At 41.4% G+C, this 22,861-nt stretch overlaps 1 protein-coding gene across 2 annotated transcripts; it reads left to right on the forward strand.

The window, feature by feature from the left end:
- The first annotated feature begins 410 nt into the window (after nt 1–410).
- LOC116391488 (LHFPL tetraspan subfamily member 3 protein-like) lies at nt 411–22,142 on the forward strand. Of its 2 annotated transcripts, none has more exons than XM_031862141.1 (4): nt 411–1,793; nt 18,969–19,205; nt 20,180–20,208; nt 20,678–22,142. In XM_031862141.1, the coding sequence occupies exons 1-3, from the start codon at nt 1,367–1,369 to the stop codon at nt 20,194–20,196; spliced, it is 681 nt and encodes a 226-aa protein (XP_031718001.1). In that variant the 5' UTR covers nt 411–1,366; the 3' UTR covers nt 20,197–20,208; nt 20,678–22,142. The 2 variants fall into 2 exon arrangements, with proteins under 2 accessions (XP_031718001.1, XP_031717994.1); XM_031862134.1 differs by having other exon boundaries at nt 414–1,793; nt 20,736–22,142.
- Nucleotides 22,143–22,861: the final 719 nt, after the last annotated feature.

Genomic DNA, 22,861 nt, shown 5'->3' on the forward strand with positions numbered 1-22,861 from the left:
TTAAGTGTGAAGTTTGGGTAAGGAGACAAAGATTGTGTACATAATGTTTTATGCAAGATGCCTTCTTTTTTTTTTCACCGCTGTAAAAATAATTGGTGTCTTATGTCCAGGCTGAGCAGTGTGTGCATGACGGAAAATAAACAACAATCACTGGAACTAGAACTGGAAATGGTGGCAGAAGAAGCATTGTTTGCTTCATATGATGACTGTTTCTTCTCTTGAGAAGGGAGAGGAAGGAGGTTTTTTTAATAACGCCTGTGTTAAGACTCGTTTATTTCCGTCTGCTAAAAAAAAACAAGTATTCACTGGCCACCGTATTCAGCCTGTGCCTTTTCAGGTCAGCATGAGCAGTTTCGTGAAGTGTTACATAACCTCCTGGCAGCAGCGCGCTCCGTCATGAAGCCGAGCACAGTGTGGGCTGCGTCTTTAACACGCCAGGTAACAGTGACACAGGGACGACACAGATTTACCCTGCTGAACGCCCCGTCATTTGACAGAAATCGAACCTCTTTTTCTGTTTTCTCCTCATTATATTTAAGATATTTTGTCGCTTCGTCGTCGTTGTTGTTGACGCAGCGTTACCCAAAGGGTGTGCGCCTCTGTGTGCACGAATAGACACGCGCATCACGGGCTGCATCCGCGTCTACACCGTCACTGCCCCTCCCTCTCTGACTGCCGGCATCACCAGCAGCCCGGAGGGTGCTGTCATAAACCGGAGAATAAATTCCCGTTTAATGATCGTGAAAGGGGGGCACTCGTCGTCTTTTGTGTTAATGGTTATTGTTGTTGTTATGGTTGGCTGCATTCATTTGTAAGTGCATGCCTATAATGTTCCGTTTGGACACGACCCCATTCAGAGACGGAGCACAAACCGCTTGTTAGTGTGTTTGGGCTTGGGAGGACACGCCTGTATATTCGGTCGAGGGGTGAATAATACATCTCTCTTTCGCTCGCAGGTTTCTCGAGGTTTTCCAAGGGCATCCGCGAGCGGCACGTTGCGGCAGCGATGTGCGCGTCTGACGGCTAGACGGAGCCAGAGGGAGGGAGCTTGTTTTCTGCCGCTGTAGTCGTTGAGTTTTCAGAGTCCTCGGTCACATCCAGGGGTTCGAGTGCTCCGCTCAAGCTGTGCCTCCTCTCCGTTCACCGCCTGGCATTTAAGGATGCGACGTCACGAGTTGATCGCGCCTGACAGATGTTGCTGTGTTGCAGTTGCACGGGCATAGGTTCTCCGCGCTTGTTCTCGTTGTGTGTGTGTGTTTTTTGGGGGGTGATGATTCTGTAAAACGGTTCGTGCAATAAACGCCAAGTCCTCGCTCTGTGCTCGGACAGATCGCGACGCTCATTTAAATCTTCGGGATTCCATAAAATGATACCTGGATCCACCGCATCAATGCTACCGTCTGCAGAAGCTGCGAAATTGTACCAGACCAATTACGTCCGCAACTCCAGCGTCATCGGACTTTTGTGGGCCATCTTCACCATCCTGTTCGGCATCGTTAACGTGATCATCTTCTCGCAGCCTTACTGGATCGGGGATGGCGTGGATACGCCGCAGGCCGGCTACTTCGGCCTTTTTCACTTTTGCGTCGGGGACGGCATCGCCAGAGAACTGGCCTGCCAGGGTACCTTCACTGAGTTCGCCGATATCCCCTCCACCGCGTTCAAGGCCGCCTCCTTCTTAGTTGGAATGTCCATGATGCTGATTGTCAGCTGCATCGGCTGCTTCAGTCTCTTCTTCCTCCTCGGCACCTCCACCGTGTACAAGATCTGCGGCTGGATGCAAGCGGCATCAGGTACGTGCCTTTCAGTAGCACCTACAGCGGGACACAGGGGCTGGAGGGGACCTTGAGAGTAGGATTTATTTATTGTCACCGTATTCACAACATGTAAGGGGGAGCATGGATATGACAACATTTCACTGTTATCTTCCCAGCTACACTAAACACAGCGAAAAGCTATATTATCTCAAATTAAATGTTGGGTCCAAGACACACTATCTGAAGTGTCTAAGGGGTCTAATTTCTTTCTGATAAGGTCCTTGGTATGAAACGTTTTGGAAAGCCTTAAACTGGTTGATTGATCAGTTGATTAGATAAATGAATTGTCAGTGCGGGGCAGCCAAAGATAAGCAGACAGTGTCCAGGAACTCTCCTGGAGCTGTCAGCCACCACTGCTGAACAGACAGGGCTGTCCATGGTGCTGAAGTGTTGCTGAGGACATTGGCCCTGGACAGCTACAGGTGAAGTTTTTCAGCTTAATTTCCTGTATTTCAAATATCTCAATAAAATCCTGTCATATAGCATTTACAAAAAATACTGATACAAATAAACCTGCAACTGAAAACATTGATTATTTTTCACTTTTGAGAGTGATAGCAGCTTCCACTTAGGCCGGATACTGACTTTAATAACCAGAGCAGGTGTTGGCCATGAAGTGACCAATCCACATTAAATATAGTTTATTTGTCAATGTCATTATTCAAATCAGTTACATTGTTACATTTTTTGCAGTTTTCACTGACCTCGCAATCCTTAGTGTAATGTTTCCACATGAAAATGATCCCAGTGACTTTCACACAGTACTGTGTCCGATCGGCGTACTTCACCAACCAATCACACTGGCATCGGATTGATATTGGCAGATTCACTGAGTTGAGGTTTGGGACTTGATATCAGGAGAAAAAACAGTTGTATGGGTGTATTTATTGTTCCAGTCCTGTGTTTTGAATTTTGGTAGGCAGTGGTTTACCATTTGTTTAAATTAGGAACATGTATTGTGCCTTTAACCAGTCTGTGCTTTATACATCAATACAGAGACATTGGTATCTTGATGTTTATTTATCACCATGTTTCTTTGTTTGTCATCACAACCTTTTCTCCTAATAAATCACAACAACATAAGTGCACAGATGAAACCTCTGAAAAGCCCATTTCTTTTCATTATTGGTCAAAAATGATGCTCCTGCGTATTTTTTTATAATATAATGCAGAATTTACAATTGCGTGACCACATCAGATATGCACTTAATGCATGATATAAGGCTGGTTTTGTAGCACCTAAGAGGTTTAGTACAATACAGCCAAATATAATGAAGTGAACTGTTTCTTGAATGACCTGCAGTCTATTTGCTGCCAGCAGGTGTGTGTGGGTGTGTTTGTGTGTATAGAGTTAGGGGTGTTGAGGGTGTTCAAATACTGTCGAGGTCAGCGGTTCAGCGGCTGGCAGCATTTTGCCACTGTAGATGTGAGCTGATGTCATCCAGGGTGAGCGGAGGCCTCCGTCATCTGAAGGTAGTCCAAACGTTGCCAAAAAATCGCGTCTGCTCAGCTGAACCCAGTGGCCGAAGCAGTCGGCTTCCTCTTCGCAACGATCACAAATGAGGGGGGATTATTTGGACCGGCTCCAGCTCAGTGTGTTATGCTGGGCTGAATTAATGCAGTAAGCCTGTTTAATGAGGAGACCACCGGGCTTTGTGCTTCTGTAGCTAAGAGATGAAAGAGAAAGCCAAGAGGAGAGACCCTGACCACAGCAAGCTGGCGCGGAGATGCCTAATGAGGGAGCCTTGCTGCTTAGCACTGTCAAACTTCATTACGCTTATAGCTGAAGGTGAAACTCCCGCTGCCTTCACTGGGAAGGACAGGTGGCCCACTGGCATCTGTAATGGGCCCCTTACTGTCAGCTGATGTTTTGATAGGGAGATACAAATCATCAATATTATAGTGATTAATGACAGGCGTGTGTGTGTGTGTGTGTGTGTGTGTGTGTGCAAGAGAAAGAGAAAGGGAATGAGAAACCACTTATTTCTGCATTGCTCCCTTTACTTAGCTACACAAGGGTATGCCACATCTCATCTCGTTTTCTCATAGAAAGGCTACATTTCTTTCCATATATGGTTCTTTCCTCGTCTTTATTGCAAAATTGTATGGTATGAAAAAACAGCATATAACAACACCACCATGCCTCACTGAGTAAAGTGCTTTTTTCCGATACACTAACTCAATATCAATAACTCAATATCATATCTGTTGGCCACGTGTAAGGATGCACCGATCCGACTTTTTCAGTCCCGATACGAAGAGCAGCACCTGGGCTTTGGGTATCAGCCGATACTTGAGTACCGATTTGATACCTGTGTTTGATTAATGAGCTGTATGCCTCACTCAGGATCATTCCTTTATGTGTAAGGCTACAGGCTTCACATTAATATAGCTTTACAAAGTTTGTAAAACAAAATGTAACAAATAAATATAGAGATATGAATTAACTGATTGTTATTTTTATTGAATAATAAGTCGTACACCAGCAACTTGGTAAAGAATTTAAAGTGTATACCTTTTTAATGCAGCAACAAAATGGTAAAAACTTAAACAGGAATTTAGATTCCAGCATGTAATGTATATAGTATATAAACATAATTGAGTTGAATAGATCGGCCCCATTGTCTCCGATACCCGATCCAGCTATTGGAAGTATTGGCCCAATATCCGATATCGGTATTTATGCATGCCCAGCAAAATATATGTAATTTAAGTGATGCCACACTCGCAGCCGCTTTCACAAATCCCCTTGGGCTGAGGTCAGAAACACTTAACAACATAAAACAAATTCGCACCATCAGAGAGAGACCTCCTCTCCACTGAGTCAGCCTGTGAGAGCATGTGGAGCCATCTCCAGGAAAAGGTTTTCTATGAAGCTCAGGTGAAAAGAAAAAGCTGAATGTTTGATGAGAAAGCAAACCACCAGAAAATGTTTGAAGTCTTGAAATGTCTGCCGCAGCCAAAGAAAGCTGAGTGCAAAAATGCTCCTGTGTCCATCCTGCCCTGGATGGACTTGTATCCTTCTTTTACCTCACCAGAGCTATTTCTGTCTGTGCATCTGCTCACGTCCATGGCATGCAGATGTAAGTATTTGTTTTTTTCCCGCTTAACCGAGCTCAGCAAGATGCATGACGCACAAGCTCCTTTACCTTATCTCTTTCTGTTACTTCCACGCAATTTCACCCTTCTGTGCATCTCATCTAGTTCCTCCTGCTCATTTTGACCTCGCCGTATTTCCAATTCCACTCTCTTTTCATACCTTTTCTTTCCCTGTCCTCCCCTCTCCTCCCCTTCTTTTCTCTTAATGGCCTTGTTCCAGTGGGTACAGTGCTGTCCATTTCTGTCTCCATCCTCTCTGTCCTGTAGCTGCAGTTTGTCAGGGGTCTGCACGCCAATTAACTAAGAAGACTTTGAGGTCAATGATAATTACTTCTCAGTTTTATTCCCCCGTCTGCATACTCTGTTATGTCGCCAGCCATTTTCTATATTTGTAAGATTAGTCACCTGTGAAAAAGCAAAATGTAGGCTTCTAAAGTCAGAAGAACAACTGTGCAGACTGAGGGTGGCCTATTTGGAACGATACAGGCTGATTTTCAACTGCCTGGATTTACTGGGTCAGATGCCTATTTTTCACTCTTTTTGTTTTGGTCTTTTTCTGTCAGTGTAGGCTTTGGATGGTGTTGTTCTTTCATATAAAAAAAGGGTTGCTTTAGAATTCAAGGGGAGGCAAAATGCCAAAAACATCCTCTGCTTCTTTGTTGATGTCTTTGGTTGATACTGTAGAACATTTAGAACATTTGCATGGGTTTCTCTGATATATTTAAACAGAAACATCCGTCTGATGGGCTGCTCTTGGCAAGTCTATTTCTGATTAACCCTATGACTTACATTGTGTTTTAAAATAGATACACTTATGTGATTAATTCTATGGAGCGAGGGTTTAATGCTTTAACTCATTTCATTGTACAATTATAAGATTCATTTGTATGGTCAATTAAATGACAATTGGTTTGTCAGAAAGTGGTGAAAATTCAAATTCAAATTACGCGTTTTGTCCGACAAACAGTTTGAAACCCAAAGATATTCAGTTTACTCTCACATAAGACAATCCTTCACCATTGTGAGCTGAAGTTAGAGAGTATTTGGCCTTTCTGCTTTCAAAATGTATCAATTAAGTATCAAAATAGTCAAAACTGTATTTTTGATCAATTAGCTAATTAATTGACTAATCGTTATTTATCTAAACTAGATTACAAGATACGACTTAGGTAGACCAGTAATCACTGCTCTGACCTTACCACTGACATTGGACTCATCTTGTGAATTGAGCCTCTAGGCTGCTTTCAGTCAACTTTCAAACTGCATGCATATTATATAAAGTAAAGAAAAAGTACAGTTCCACTATAAGTTATTAAATGAGTGAATATATATGTGTGTGTGTGTACCAGTATGCTAAGACAGAAAATAGAGCCTTCAGTTAAAATTGTCATTGGATAAATGTGGATCAAACTGTAGGGATCCACGCAACAAAACCTTAAACCTGTATGGCCTGACAGTGGTGAGAAAGGACAGTGGGGAGATGAAGGGAAAAACAGAGATGACAATACAGAGAACAAAAACTGTGAGATAACATATGAGACAGAAGTCTAAGGTCTGCAGGCACACAGACAGAGTGGATCAGATAAAAGAGCTCAGACTTTAGATGACCTCTTTCTTTCTCTCTGTTTCGTTATCTCTGTTTCTGTAGCTGGCTATCACTCCCATGGTCCATTAGCTCCATTGAGATGCTTGTTCTGAGAGGACCATTAAAGCCTCGTTGAATGCAGAGGGGGAAAGTGGTGGAGCTCAGCACGGAGCCCCTATCATAGAACTGCACTTTTCACTGCAGCAGGTTACCAGAAAAGTGTGTTTGGGCTCTCCAGAGTTCATGCTTTTGTCTGGAAACCCTATCTGGCCCTTAAAAGCAGATTAGTGCTTGTCTGAGGAAAAGGGCGATTCTGTTACTTCGGAGTCTTGTTTTGCTTCCTGTGTGTGTGTGCCTGCTTCACATAGCAACGTTTAGTTTATTCGGGAAACATAGTGGATGCACATCCTTTGTCTGCATGCTAATACATGACCATCAGTGACCAGGGCTTAATTAATTAATTCATTTGACAACATGCATTTTTGTTGAATTACAACGTCCTCAAGTTAGCAATCCCAAACAACTTATAGCAAAAATTAGCATATATATTAAACACATTTCTAATTAAATGCACAAAAAAAGTTGACTTTAATTTAATGAAGTGCTGTTAAGCTTTGTCCATAATTGCTATAATCCCAAAGTAGTAAACAAAGAAAATGTTTGTCCAAAACAAATATATATTAACTTGGAGCACAATAGGGCATCTTCAAATGACTTCTGCAACTTTTTTGTCATTCATCCTTGAATGAGCTTCTGCATCTTAACTGCATCGAGTTTACTGACTTGAACTCAGTGTGACCGATCACAGCTGGACCTCAACTGTTTACCCTTAAGATTTGAATTCACACTGCGCTGCAGAGTTACTCTCAAATCCTAAGTAGAAAATACCACGCTAATAACGGTATGGATTTCAAATGGGTTATTGCATGTTGAACTGAGAGGGATAGACTGCAGAAGGAGGTTGAGGGAGGAAGGGCTGGAGAGTAAGGGACGAGGGGATGCGGGTTGAGGGATGTGGTTGGAAGGATGGGGGGAAGAAGGGTGAAGGGGAAAGGGACGTTGAAACTGAGTCAACAAGGAAGTGAGTGAGTCGGTTGTGCTTAAATACATTGGTGCGGAGGAAATGAGATGTGTTAGGGGCGTGGTCTTTGTTGCCGAACTTAGTTAAAAAACTTCCGAAAATCTTTGGCTGAAATCCACACTGGTCGTCTGGGGTATACATGGAAGTGGCAGTCAGATGGTAAAGAGAAGTGATGGCAACTTGTTCGGGATAATTGCAGAGCCGATCTGTATTCTCGCTGGGTCTTTCCAGAGCTGAAACTGAATGTGCTGACCACAACCTTTTTTCAATCAAATCAACCGAATGCACAACACTGCCTTGTGCACTAATCCACACATGGCACCTTCGCAGCAGGCGAGATAATGATCTGTCGAGTAGCCCACACACTCATCGCTCTGACTCTCTTTTGCTCTTTTTCTGTCTGAGTGGTTGTCTGTCTTTGATCCCGTCTCACCTGTTCCGCGGTCTCATTTGCAATCACAAAACGGAGAACGATCAATCACGCTTCGTTGCCAGTTTTTCCTCGTGTCCACACAGGTAACGTGTTTTCAAATCACCCGCATTAACAGCCTTCCACTCCTGCGTTTTTGTAATTAGAAAAACATCCAGCCCGTTGAACCATCTAATTATAGCCAGCGGGAGGCAGCGGGGAACCATCACCCATGAAGCTCACAGTCACTGCTGATGGTGGACAGCAGGAGGAGAGGATGGATGATGGATCTCTACACACACACACACACACACTCACACACACGCCGCACCATCATACATATTGCACCCACACAAGCGCAAGCTCATTTACATGCATGTGCTGTCCATGTTTTTCTTTCCAGTAATTACATACCATAGCTTTTTAACACAGCAAGAGATTCCTCTGGATGGCAATATCCTGCTGCTTTAAGAAGCCTGAGATCGTGTTTTTGGACATTAAACCGTACAAATCAATGATGATTAATGAGCCCGCACTTTGTGAGTTTGGGTGTAGCGCGGTGGAATACAAACTCTAAATGCCAGCCAACCCGTCACCATGACTCCCCTGTGTGTTTGTGTCCCTGTAGCCCTGCAGGGTGCGCACTATAGATTTGAGTTAATCCCTGTGATCTCAGAAGTGGCCTGGCTCGGGCCAGAGCTCCGGCTGGGGAGGCTGTTGATTGATGGGGGTGAGATGGGGAGCCAAGGACACTGTGACCCACGAAAGAAAAAAACTTTTCATGCTGCAGTGACAGTAATGCACATATTCCTGTATGCACAGATTTGGAAAGTAACTTAACTACATTTAATTACAAAGTACTTGAGTATTTAAATTGTATCCTGATTTATCGTCCTACATTTCCTTTAAGTAAACATTTGTATTTTTGTAGGGGGGTGTTGCTACTTTTACTTGAATAATGTGAATATTTCTTCTACATTCATTTCTATCAGCTACAGTTGTTTGTAGTCAGTCCAGCCCTTACACTGTGTTTGCGTTCCTCCTGATGCAACTTAAATGCATCACTGTTTTTGTTTTGTTGTTTGTCATTTCTATCTTCTGTAGCAAATTGGCCACAACTGCATGTGTTTCACAATGACAACAAATTATCCTTGAATCATTATGTTCGAAAGTGTTTTCTGGACTGAGCATTTATGAAATCTTGCATTTTAACAACTTTTTCTTAATTTTGGATTTTTTATACATTTTCACTGAAAATGTTGGTACATCGTTGGTGCTCTGCCGCAGCCTTGCAGTATGTTCTAAGAGAGCACTGCCCAAGCCGCGGCTGTTTGCCTCCATCTTCCCTAAACCGGTGGCCAAGCCAGTATTTTCATAGATAATTCAAAGGTCTCTTTTGATCCCCATTGCCCTTGCCAATCTTTATCCTTTGTGGAGGTATATGCTGCATCTGGACCTGTTACATAAGCCCCCCCCCCCCAGCCTGCTCACTGCGGTTTACGCTGCACTCCTCCCTCAAATCCTCTGCCCCTTCCTCAGACCCTCTACCTTCACATCCCCACCTCTGCTTTAACCTGAAGTGCTACATTTATTGAAGAGGCACATGTCTCACTCTTTGTGTCAGCCTTATATCATTTGAGATGTAGTCACTCGATAATTTCAGAGCACACCGTGTCCCTCCTACTACATGTCCTGCTCCTCCTGGAGGCATTTGCAGCTTGTTCTCCTTTCTAACGCCGACTTCAATCAATGTGTAATAGTGAGGCGCCGTCTCACCGGATGGTCTGTGTGGACATTAAGAGTCAGAGCACACACACGCTGTCTGAATATACACCATTTGGCCAAAGTAGGCATGATTTTAAAAAGAAAGAAACAACGCTTCTACTGTAAAGATGACACATCAAGGAAGATGAGATGAGACCAATAGATGAGACAAACGGACAGACAGATGGTGTTAGAGATGTATCCTAGCAACTACTTTTCACATTACTAGCATCCTCTTCTCCCTTTCCGGTATTCTCTTTTTTTTGGATCAGGCCACTTGTTCTGAAGAAAATTACATTTCTAAAGATTTCCTTCTTGCTGTGTTTTATTCCCTATTGTAACAGTGAGAGCGCTTCACGCACCCTACAGGTACGCTAAGATATGCAACATGTGCATGTGGGAAGAATATTTGCAGCATTACGAGATGGTTTAAAAGTTTTTCCAAGGCTTGTCCTGGTAAAGAACATGGATGATTTGATGAAATAAGCCTTTCGTTGCTCCTCCTAATCCTTTAAACTGAATTGATAGGTTAGCTGTGGGCATTATGTGCTCGTTGTGCAGAGAATTGCTGAAGATGTTGACAGCGCGCGATGCAGAGGATGCCCGGAAGCTTCGCGCTCCCCTCCAGCTAACACCGAGTTTTGCCAGCAACTGAAACAGAAATAGATTTGGACTGCGGACAGCTCATCTCAAGAAGCATGATCATCATCTTCCAGGGGAGATAGTTGGAGTCAGTTTTAAAAGTGTATCTTGCTCCACTTTCCACCGTATTGCTGACACTTAGAAAATATTCTTTTTAGAGAACTGTCTTAAGTTTGTGGCCAGTCAGTTGTCGAAACAAATGTTTATCTCCTGTCTGTGTGAAATTATGAAACTTGTATCTCATTATTATTATCATTTTCATTTTCATATTCACATGAATTGATATGTGTTATAACACTAACAAAGTAACACAGGAGACGGTTTCTATAGCTCACATTCATCACCCTCTTTCTTTCTTCTCTTACCCCATAAACCCGGGAGAAGCAGACTTATGGTGACACACTTTCACACTCCATTTAGTTCCACTATATAGATCATACACCCTTAATTGCCCCATTTATCTGAATGCAATCACGATACATCACTGTCATTGTCTTTGGCCGTCTTCCTTTGGTCCTCATTGACTTCGGCTTCGGAGCCAGTGTGAAGAAGAGCTGCCTACGCTTCATTAGAGTCTGGACTGGCCATGGGAAAGATCAGATTAATCAGTCTCATTTTACACCCTGTCCCTTGACTACTTAAACCCAACAGAAGTAGCTCTCTAGCTGAAGCAGGAACCGTATTTGCTTTATTGAGTTATGAGACTTATATAAGGAAGGGCAATCGTAGGCATGATTATGGAAGCCAACATAATACACAGCCTGCAAAATGCAAACAGAAGAATACCAGAAACACTGGGGAGCCTATAGAGCGTGAAGCATGTTGAAATGAGGATCGAAAGGACTGGCTCCCTTGGTAGCAGAGAAAGATAAAAGAATGCAGTCACTCCTAAATTGGGTGAAAAGTAATTCGTTATGTACGGACAGTAGGCAAAAACCTAAAGTTTGATATGAAACTGTGATAAAACGTCCAACTAGCTCAGGTCCTTTGGTTGTCTGGTACTAATATTTTTTAAAGCTGTTGAAAACTCGTTTAAGGTAAAACTGGTGATAATTAAGAAAAAAAATTATATATATATATATATATATATATAGCTATATATATATATATATATATATATATATATATACCAAGAATTGAGTGAATAGAGGTACAAATACTAGCACACGTCCTGCAGCTCTGTAGGAGATCATCTTCAACAGCTGCCGTTAACAGATGAAGAAAAGGATGCGCTGTTCTTCTCCAATAAACTACATGCTGGTCTCCTCCAGCAACAAGGCTGTTTCTTTCGGTCATTTTGTATGCTTCAGCTTGAAAAACGTTGGTGCATTCAAGTGCTTGCAGGAAACTCCAACATCTGTTATGCTTTGAAAAAAAAAAAGCACCAAGAATGTAAAATATTTTAGTTTGACATCAAACCGTTAAAACAAGCAGAACCAACCTTTCGGTCATTAAAACTTTAGGCTTTTTCTCCCGCTCCCACCTTCCTCTCACAGTGTGGTGTTTGGGCTTGGGCTGCCTGTTTCCCGTCTCAGCAACATGAGACATCCAAGCACCCAGCCAGGCTGTCACACTGTGCCTCAGCACTGGCAGGAGTCTCACTCTGCCTGGAGCTCAATGCTAGTGAGAGCAACGCAGACAACAGGCATCTGGGATGAACCGTGTCTTTAGGGGTTGCAGATTACATTATTAACTAATGAAGAACAATCACAAGCTGTTATTTTGTTCTGTTTGGATGTGAGTCATAATAATGTCTTTTTGTGTCTCATGAAAGATACAGAAAAGACTGCACAACGAACCCTTTGGACTGAGCTAGTAAGACTTTGCCCACATTCAGATCACTATTTCACCTGTGGGAGTGTAAAATTAGCTCTTACATTAAAGCAAAGTTATGCATATTCATGGGTAAACCCCAATGGGATAAACACTCTAAGATGTTCCCAGAGCATCTGTGCCGATTTTCTTTTCTGAGCCGACTTTTAGTTTTTACCTTAAATGCTACTTTACCAGCCGTGGGCTCATTCAGAGGCTGACAGTTCAGTAAACACACTCTTTTGTTCACCAGCACCGATATTTGTCCCACAGTGACAAATGATCCTCAGCACTTGAGCCACTGTGTGAATTTTACTCAGAGGGGCATGTTTACCAGTATATCTGTGCATGTGTGTGTGTGTGTGTGTGTGTGTGTGTGTGTGTGTGTGTGTGTGTGCAAGACACATTGTGAGCGAGAGCAGTTTGGGATGTGTGTATGTATAATTCAGTTTGCCACAGCTAGAGAAGAGAAAATGCGATCCACAAAGGACTGTGGGAGTTAAAAAAAATAGCAAATCCCTTTTCATGGCTGCTTAGATGCACTGCAGATGTGTAAGTGCTAGAAATAACTGTGTATTTCCATCTGCCACCCAGTGCAATCAATGACATGCTGAAACACACTCAGCAGAATTGCAACTGCATTGACAGTGTTGTTGTAAAGCATGAGCCAGATGCTATGGAGATAGATTAAACCCTTGTATTTCAAATGCAGTGTACAGTATATGTGATTCATTTCTCTTTGTCTGCAAAGAAGATATGCAAATCCTATCAAGCTGCTGCTTTGGAGGTCACATTGGACCTCCGGTCACCAACACTACTTGCAAATGACACGTAGAGGTTATAGGAGGCAATGGGATTCATTCGGCATCGATGGGATTTAGTTGTCTCTTTGGGAAAAAGCAAATGAGGCTTCTGACAGATCTGCTGCCATCGTACCGTTCTGTACCATCTGTTGGTCTGCCCTCAGACTCTCCTGTAGAGCTGTTCGCACCTAATCTGCCCTACCTACAGTCCCCTTACCAAAGAGGCCGTTAGCCAACAAGCATTTTCTCAGTCCAGGTTTCCGCTCACATGGTCCCAGTGTTCCCAAGGAGAGAAAGAGACAAACGCAGAGAGGTGCGCGGCAAAGAGAAACGCTCAGTAAATGCTGAGAATAGCTCCGCTGAGGGGCTCCAGCATAATGGTAGCCAGTGCTCCTGACGTTAGCTTGGTGCTGGGTGCTTGCTGGCGGCCACACACGGGGGGCTGGAGCACGGCACCCTACATGGGCACCAACTCTCTCTCTTGTCTCCCCGTATCTCTGGCTCATCATAATCTGTCTCCCCTCTCTCTGCGCCTGTCTGCTGATCTCCAGAGAGAGCAGGAAAGAGACGGAGAGAAGGGCACAGCTGAAAGGGTATAGGATGATGCCGTCAGTTATTGTCTCGTCTCGGCTCCGACTGACAGCTGCGTTCTGTCAGGTGTGCTGCTATTTCTGTTGCCAGGATTTGGAGCACACCATTTATGACTGCCGCATGAAGTTCTGCTCCTCTGCAGTGTGAGTGGGTGAAGCCACTCAGATGCCAACGGATAATGAGAAAATGTTTTCTTGGGAATACTTAACTTTAAGTGTCCCTATCTAGCATTGCTAGCAACATCTAATATTTGTTTTTAACACACCATCTTGTAGTTGTATAAGCACCTATAAAGGCATTTTATGTGTTTGTTAATGTTCAGTATTTGTTAGCTATAATAATTTGATATTATTACATTATTTGATGTTCAGTATCTGTTTATATACCAGGCTCCTCTTATGCGTCATAGGAGTTGTTGAGAAATACAAAAAAGATTACATTACAGTGTGTTGTAAACCATTTATTAAGTGTAAATACACTGTTTATAAATACTAAATCAGGAGACTCAAAGTGAAGTGTTTTTTTTGTTTTGTTTTTGCGACTTATAATTATTTATATTATTGAGTATTCTGTTCATTTTTTGGATCAATCAATTAGTTATTTTACCAATAAAATGTCAGAAAACATGTTCAACTTACAGTGATAACAAAGACAACCAGCAAGTCCTCACATTCATTGAAGAAGCAGTGAATATATGGCATTTCTGCCTGAATAAAATGGACAATTAATTTTCCGTTGATCACTTTATCGACTAATCATTTCTGATAAGCACAGAGGACATATGCACACACTCCCTCCGCCTGACTAATGTAATTTCATGTCGGGCACTGATTTGTTACAATTACCAGAATGACTTGTATGAGGTGCAACAAGGGTACAAGCAAAATCTGTTGTTTACTGTGTTATAACGAGCCTCTTTCATTTATTACAACATTACAATAATGTTGTTTACAAATGTTTTGTTGTGTTTTTTTTGATGACTGATGACACAAAGCCATGTTTGGCTTGTTAACTGTGGTAATAACAAAAACACCATGCAAGAAAATTGGCCCATCAATGCTGCTTATAACAGAATCTAAATGTTATATGTAATTTGCTGAATATGTTCTTTAATGTATTTATTTAGTATTGATTGGCATTTTGTATCTATGCTGATTTTTCTACTTTCACTATACAGTAGTATATCCCTACTGGTATTTTAATTTCTGCACCAGAGGATATTTAATATACTATCTCGATGCTATTTATGTATTCAGAATTCCCATATGCAGAAGAGTATTTTAAATATTTAAACACATAGGAATGCCAAGCAGCTTTAACTAGGATATGATATTAAATCAAAGGTTTTTTGATTCCCTCTGTAAGTGTGAAAACCTAATGTGAATCATTCTTCCTTCCTACGCTGTACGGTGCCATAGTTTTGAATTTTCATCGTGCTCCTCATTATGTAAGTGGATGCTGGAAGCAGCCTGCTGGGTTGCGTTGTGTGGTTATGGATTAGTTGACTCCAGGTTTACTGTAACAGTGTTTAGAGGGGACATGTGCTCCTCCTCTACCCACAAGCTGTTTCTGGGAACAGGAGCAGCATATGTGGCATAATCCTGGCCTGTGCATCCCTCAGAGACGTTCGTCTGTAGAAACAGGCGTAGATGATTTATAGCATTCATGACTGTGACAGATTTTTCTTTGACTCTCGTATCTCTTGCTCTCCGTCCCCTGATGCTATCAGCATTCGTCGGTGCACAACTCTTTTATTCTTCTTTATCCTGCACTCTCAGTCTCTTTCTGTTTCACCTGCCCCAGAGCAGTGTGCGCCTCTTCTCTCTCCTCCTGAGTTTCAATGTAATATTCATGATGGCGCTGAACCGAGCCGAATGCGTGCCAGAGATACCCAGAAGGATCTGCAAAAGCTTTTGTTACCTTTGTAGTAAATGCTTCATGAGGGAGAGAGAAAATAAATGTGTATTGACTCACAAAATATCAAATGGCATTTGGTCTGCCATGGCACTCTTTCTGTTCAGTGGAAGCTGTTACATAAAACCCCGTGATCTGCTTAGCATGTATGCTGTTGGGAGAAGCACGGTTGGTAGAATCTCATTCGTCCGAGTTGAAATAGTTATTTGTTATCAACTCACCACTATTCAGGATTGCCCATTCTCCAAATGGCCACTGGAGTACAGCTTCACCCTTAGGTCACCCGATGACATGACAGCTGACTGATGAGTTCAGCTTTTCAGAACCACCTCAGGCTGGACAGCTCCCCCTCACAGAGCTACATCACAGTCAGTTCTATTATAATGTTATCTTTGTTAAAAACGTCTTATTGTTTTACTTGATTTCATATTCATATTAGTGTATTTGTATAGATTTTATTTTGCGGGTCTAGTTATTTTGTTTGAACCTGGCATTTCGGCACAGTTGCAGATAAAGATTAGGCTACACTAATCACCCTTATATTCATTCTGCGCACCGCTGCTGCTGAGCGCCGCTGTTACAGTTTGACATGATCATTGATATCCTCTGCCCTGGTGTTTCCCCAAGATCAGGGCTTAGCCACTCCACACACACGAAACAGAGAGACAGGTGAAGTGAAGATGAAGTTATCGGGACTGTTACAAACAGGCTCGGTAGTGAATAATATTATACTATTTGTAGATTTAGATTCCAGCAGTGGCTGCGTAGGATTGTTATTGACTCATGTGATCCAAACATTTCCAATGACAATACAACAACCAAGCAGTTTAAAGTGCAAAAGTCAAAATTTGAAAAAAGATAGATTTAATAATTTCCTAAATTCATATATTTTTATCCTATAAAATATGTTTGCATATTTGTTGGCATTTAGCCTTTAAATAAAAACATTTTCACTGCGGTAAAAAACAAACAAACATGGATCTTCCGCGTGCTGCACACAACGGGAGGAACGCACAATATATCAATATTATATTCATAAATGAATATATTCATATTCACAACGAGTAATGCAGGTTTAGACAGAAAACTTTTAATATGAAATTAAACAATAAAGTTCTAAAACCAAAACTACATCAGTGCAAACTCGACCAACAGATTTGTTTCTGCTTGCCGCTATGGTGGACTTTAAAAACGTTGGTTTGTAGGTTACAGAGAGTCATAATTCAAGGACAAACCAAGGCAGCTTTGTTTCCTTTCTTCTGCACTGACTGCATCTGTAGATACAGTCAACTACTCTTTATGTCAGTGGAGACTAGTTAGCGAGATATGGACAGGCACACAGATTTGGTTTCATTTGATGCAGGTAGAAGTGGACCTGTTCGCTCTCACTTGTCACAATGTACGTCAAAGCCTCAGTGATACTCACGCAGGAGCTGAATCATGTACTGGACTCTGGAGGACGTTTCACAGGCTGTGGCGCTATACTGTATAAAGCCAGTTGCTGGGCTGAGTGACATAGGTTCAGGCGAAGTCCTATCAGAACCTGTCAACGCCAAGTGAAGTCTTTCTCGAGTGAAAAGGGTCTGTCGCTTGACTCAATGGAGACAGCAACAACTCTAGTCCGTCATAAAACCAGGGCTGTAGTCCAACCTTAATGTTCCTGTGACAGTAGATGACAATGATGTATGTTTCTTAATCACATGCCGTTTGCTCTCATAGCGATGTAAAATAACATGTTCTGTTCCAAATGGCATAGAAATTAGGAGTGTATTAGGATCTTCATACGATCCTAAGATTAGATTTAAAATTGCTCACAGTATTACAATATATGGAAATATATTGTGTTTCGTATTGTAGAATTTTCTTTCTTCTTCCAACAATCATTCCAATGCAAAACATTGATTCAATGATTCATTTGTACTGATTCATCCTACGTATTGTATCGCCAGATTTCTGCCAACACACAGCCCTAATAGAAATGCTTGAAGTAGAATATTTCACTGCAGTACTCTTCCATCTGTCCATCTGAGCCTGAATAAGTCGTTGCTTTCTGAACCTCTGTGTCCATGTGAATGTGTTATGACAGTTAGAGCCATGGGGGGAAGGTAGAGGAGGAGTCGAGAGGATACTCTGCTCTGTTAGGTAAGCAGTTTGTCTGCCGCATGTATTGCTCTGTAATTTCCCTCTTACTTACTTTCTCTCACTGAAATGTCTCTCAACACCTCCTGATGTCTTTCGGCACTATTAAAGACTGCAGCGTTACTGCAACAGACTGCAGTGTGTGAGCGCTTCCATGCGTATGCGTGGGCTGCTTGTGTATGCATAAAAAATGACAGTATATGCATGGTTCTCAGTTTTGGTTGTAAGACTGTGCAGAAGCCAGATAGAAGATACAAATGAGGTCAATAATAAGCAAGTTAAGTACACACACATTTCTGTTTCAAAAAGTATGCCAGTATGAGCAATATGCAGGTCCTTACATGATTACATGATTAGTAGACTAGAATAAAGTACAAAAGCCAAAATCCGCATTCAGGGAGGAAACATTGCAAGCAAGTGTTTGGGGGGATAAAGACGTGGGGAGTGTTGCTCTATTAATAATGTGCAATGCACTGGGGATAATTGTGCAGTCAGCTTATTTTTCCAGGTCATCTGCTGTTCTGCTGCAACATCACCTCAAAGGAGAACCTAATCCAAATTGAAGATGAGAGAGATTTTACCCTTTGGGCAAAAACTGAGAATGAGGAGAGCTTAATCTAAAGAGTAAAAGAAAAGGCTGCAAGAGCTTTCGGGGGCTTTCATTTTTTTCTTGCGCTATTCTGCCGCAGCATCACCTCAGAGAATAATCTCTTTCAAACAGAAGATGAGAGAGAACCAAATTACAGATGAGAGAGATTGTGCCCTTTGGCCAAATACTGAGAATGAGAAGCAGCGAGTTAAATCTAATATTGCCACTATTTATAAAACAAGAGGTGGAGAGACATCCATGAGATTTTGTAATAAAACAAGTAAACTATGTGAATGTGAGTAAATCCCAGGCAGTTTTTCAGGACATTTCATATCAGAACAGCTACACGTTCTAATAATCCAGCTTTGACTGTTGCTGCAGTTGTTTACTGCTGTTTTTACGGCTCTTCCACTTGCACTCATTGTGTCTAGACACCTAAGGGAGGGAATGAATGAAAATCAATGTGATAAATGCAATAGAAACACAGCAAAATCGCCAGAGAGGAGAATATTTGGCGATAGACTTCTTTATTTCTCATTTCCCCTCAAAATCTCATTATCCTTGATTATCCATTTATTAAACTGCACTTTCCTCCCCAAACTCATTTTTGTGCCGCTCGTACCTTTTGTTCCTCCTCCCTCTCTTTCATCCACTTTTCCTCCTAATGTTGCCCACTCTCTTGTCCTTCTTTAACCCTTTCTTCCCCTCTCTGTCTCTCACCAGGTGTCTGTCTGGTGCTGGGTTGCATGATCTACCCCGATGGTTGGGACAGTGACGAGGTTCGGAGGATGTGCGGAGAGCAGACAGACAAGTACAGCCTGGGGGCCTGCTCAGTGCGTTGGGCCTACATCTTGGCTATTATGGGCATCCTGGACGCTCTCATCCTCTCCTTCCTGGCCTTTGTCCTGGGGAACCGGCAAGACGGACTCATGACAGAAGAGCTGCTGGCTGAGAGCAAGGGTGAGAATATCGAATCTGATAAAATGTGATATTTTATTGATCTAGCACTCCAGGAGTATGTTGGGATGTAATACATAATTTGTTTTGGGTGTAGGACAGCTTCTTTAATCATTAGGTTACCTTTCTCATAAAATCTATATTTATATTCTTGGAGTTAATTAAGTGAAATCATAAATATTTCCCCACAATTATCACACACACAGTAAATTTATCGAGAACTGGAAACAGATAACCCTGAATTTTCAATTGATTTACTTGTACTGGGTCACTGGTGTGCATATGTAATGTCTGCATTACTATCACATGTATGAAGTACTGTTAAGAAGTCTGGGTCTCGGTATGTCTGCCAGTGGGAAATGGGATTAGTTTGTCTGTGCACTGTAGTTTGTAAAGGAACCAGACAGACATGGCCAACCAACAACCCATTAAGGAAAATATATACATTTATTAATATAAAATATATTTTAAAGTGGCAGAAGACACTTCGAATACCACTTTGTTATTATGATAGAAGTAACCATATAACATCATCATGGTGTTATGTTTAATCATCTGTGCATGTAGCTGGCAATATCAGTCATACAAGCAGCAGATGAGATATCTGCAATTGTTATTTTCTTATCTCAAACTACCTTCAAATGACAAATATGAGATAAGACAAGACGAAAGATCTCAAGACAATCTCACAGTAAAAGAAAACTTGAATGGGATTATCTGTTTACCTTTCAATATACAGTCTCACTTTGTACTGAGGTACCATTCCTACCATTTATGAATAATTCAACACAGCTCAATAGTCTTTTATCTATCAGCTCATCCCTGGTGCCATCTACTGGTGTTTGTGTGCAATATAACCAGTCATTGTGAGGGATGCATGAGTTTGGCATGTGTGAACATGGGAGTCTAATAATAGCATGACCTTGAGAACCTGTTGTGGCAGTTTTATATTTTACTGAGTGTTTTTGTTTTTGCAGAGGGAGGCAACGCCTAACCAAATCTGTAGGTAAGTAGACAAAGCATAATCAACATCTTGAACATCTATGTACATGTTAATCATTGTATGGCATTATGTAAGCCATCATGCACATTGTGATTGCTTCTTCATATTTAATAGACATGTACAACCGTGGAATGTTAATACATTTTACAATCTACGCTATTGCTGATATATTACTTTGTAGGAGGCATTTTAATGTCTGGTTGATGTTGAGCTAATTTTATTAACTTTAAACTGTTGGTTTGCTTAATCTAAAAAAAAATCTAAATAAACAATGTCATATTACAGTGTATGAGCTTATCATGAATTTAGTATGTAGAAAATAGCCTTTGTGACGTTATATTACATTATTTATTACATTATTAGATTGTTTATAGTAGAAGTTTGAAGTAGCATGACGTAAAGTACAAGGACCTCAAAATTGTACTGAATTGCTTTGTACTTGCTTAAAGTTACTTTCCACCACTGCCTTCAGGACATACAAACACACCATATCTCTCCCTCTCCCTCTCCCTCTCCCTCTCTCCATGAAGTACCAATCAACCCTCAACATCAGCTTGGAGGAGGGAGGCCATCCAGGTCTGTGAAGGAGAGGAATACTATGGAAACAGCCAGCCTGCCTTCCACATTGTCCTGCCACAACCCCCAGTGTAGCCTACCATCAAAGCCCATCCATTTTGCTTGCAGTCCCTAAATCCTCCCTAGCATTAAGATGGAGACCGATGTACTTTCATCCCAATGTGTCTACAGACCTCACCCTTCAACAACATTGAATAGACCATGGCAGGGGCAGAGACTGTTATTCCGTTGAGAAATGTATGGACTACCCACTATACCTACCCGAGAAGGCACAGGGTTGACATTGTACACCTGCAGTATATGAGCACAGACACAAACACACACACACGCACGCGCCAACTCACTCATATGCACAAACACGACTCAACACACAGACAGTACATTCAAACAAAACATTTACAAGCTCTGTAATTACAAGTATTAAACTATGTTAACACTTAGCTGTGTGTACCACCGTCAGAATGTGTGTCATGTTTTATTTGTGAAAAGAAGAAACTGCTCACTTTTAGATAATATCGGGTTGACGTAAATCTGTTGTGTTTCATTTGTAAAAGTTTGACAATGAAATGAAAAATTTTAGTTTCTTTCTTTGCTCACACACCCCTTTGTTCCTCTTCATTTACTAGAAGAAAAAAAGATATTTAAGATATTTTATAAGAATATTATCATCCAAAAGAGAAAAATACTTGTATTAAAAAGTATGTACAGTGAATATTAAAGATGTTTTAACTAAATTCATTCAATACCCTGCTAGCTAACTTTGCACAGCGCTTCAGTTTGAGAAGAAATCTGATATTTTATAGTTTGTGGTATCTACACTGTGATGGAGGCTGTTAGGACTGTGTGCTGCAGGACTCATAGCTGCTGTGTGTGTGTGTGCGTGTGTGTGTGTGAGAGTAGGGAGGTCTGTGGTGTCTGAGTGAGTGTGAGTGCATGCACATCTGTGTGTTGGTGTGAATGTGTTGTGTGCAACAGTTGGCCTAAAGAACCAATATGCCAGCCTGACACACAACGGTCCTGCTGTTTAGCTAAATGTGTCCATCTCTGTCTTTGTCTCCAGCTCTCTCTTTCTGTTTCCCTCTCTTTGACTCCCTTTCCTCGCTTTGTTTTGTTGGGACATACAGGGTAACATGATGGAGATGGAGTATTATGTATAGTGACTGGTGTGCCTGAGGAGTGAACTATAGTGGTAATAGATTAGTAAAGCCTGTCCCAGCGTCACCTGTGGATATGTTCCTGTGTAAATAGATATTCTATATAGATACCAAACCATTATCAAATATTGAGGAGGTTAACTTAGACCAATTAACGAGATTCCTTTAAGAATATATCAACACTTAATAAAGGTTTTCACTGTAAAACGTTGTTGTGTTTTTTTGTTCGTTTTGACAAAAGTACATTTTTGTTAAAGTTTCACTCTACTGATTGTTCACATGAAGATTAGATAACTGGTTATGGTTAGCAGCACTCTATGTAATGTATTACAGAATTGCTGGTGAACCCCTTTAAAGTGGCAAAATATTGCCATTGAGTGGGAAATTTATACAATTATGACTTTGATCTGTTGTAATATTGTAGAGAAGGTAGCTGCAAAGGGATATAATTGATAACTCCTTATGTTTTAGAAGGTTTATAGCAGGAACTATAATAAGTTACAAATGGCCACAACACACAAAATACCTGCATATTTACCATAATTATGAATATTGATGTCAAAAGGACCACACATGCCCACTGAAGAGTTTAGTTTTATTTAAAGAAAGCATACTGTGGACTTTGGTAATTCTCCAATATTATTCCCAAAAGTTATGCAACCATATCACACAGACTTTATCAATGGGGGGAGTTTGCTGATTTGGATGGATCTGTTGCAAGCCCGTTCATCTGCTGATGAAGACTGTATTACACATTTGAAAGTTCCAGAAAAGGCTACTCTGTGGACCTTGAGTTGGTTTTGTCAAACTGCTGTTTTCAAGGTCAGGAATAGATAAACTTTCATGCTCCACAATAGTAACGTTTTGGTGAATAAATGTATTTGTTGGTTAAAGCATTGTTAGTATGATTGTGTAAAATAAATGTA

Source organism: Anarrhichthys ocellatus, unplaced genomic scaffold (genome assembly GCF_004355925.1).
Source record: "Anarrhichthys ocellatus isolate YVR2014 unplaced genomic scaffold, GSC_Weel_1.0 scaffold2, whole genome shotgun sequence".
In the NCBI taxonomy this organism is placed as follows: domain Eukaryota; kingdom Metazoa; phylum Chordata; class Actinopteri; order Perciformes; family Anarhichadidae; genus Anarrhichthys; species Anarrhichthys ocellatus.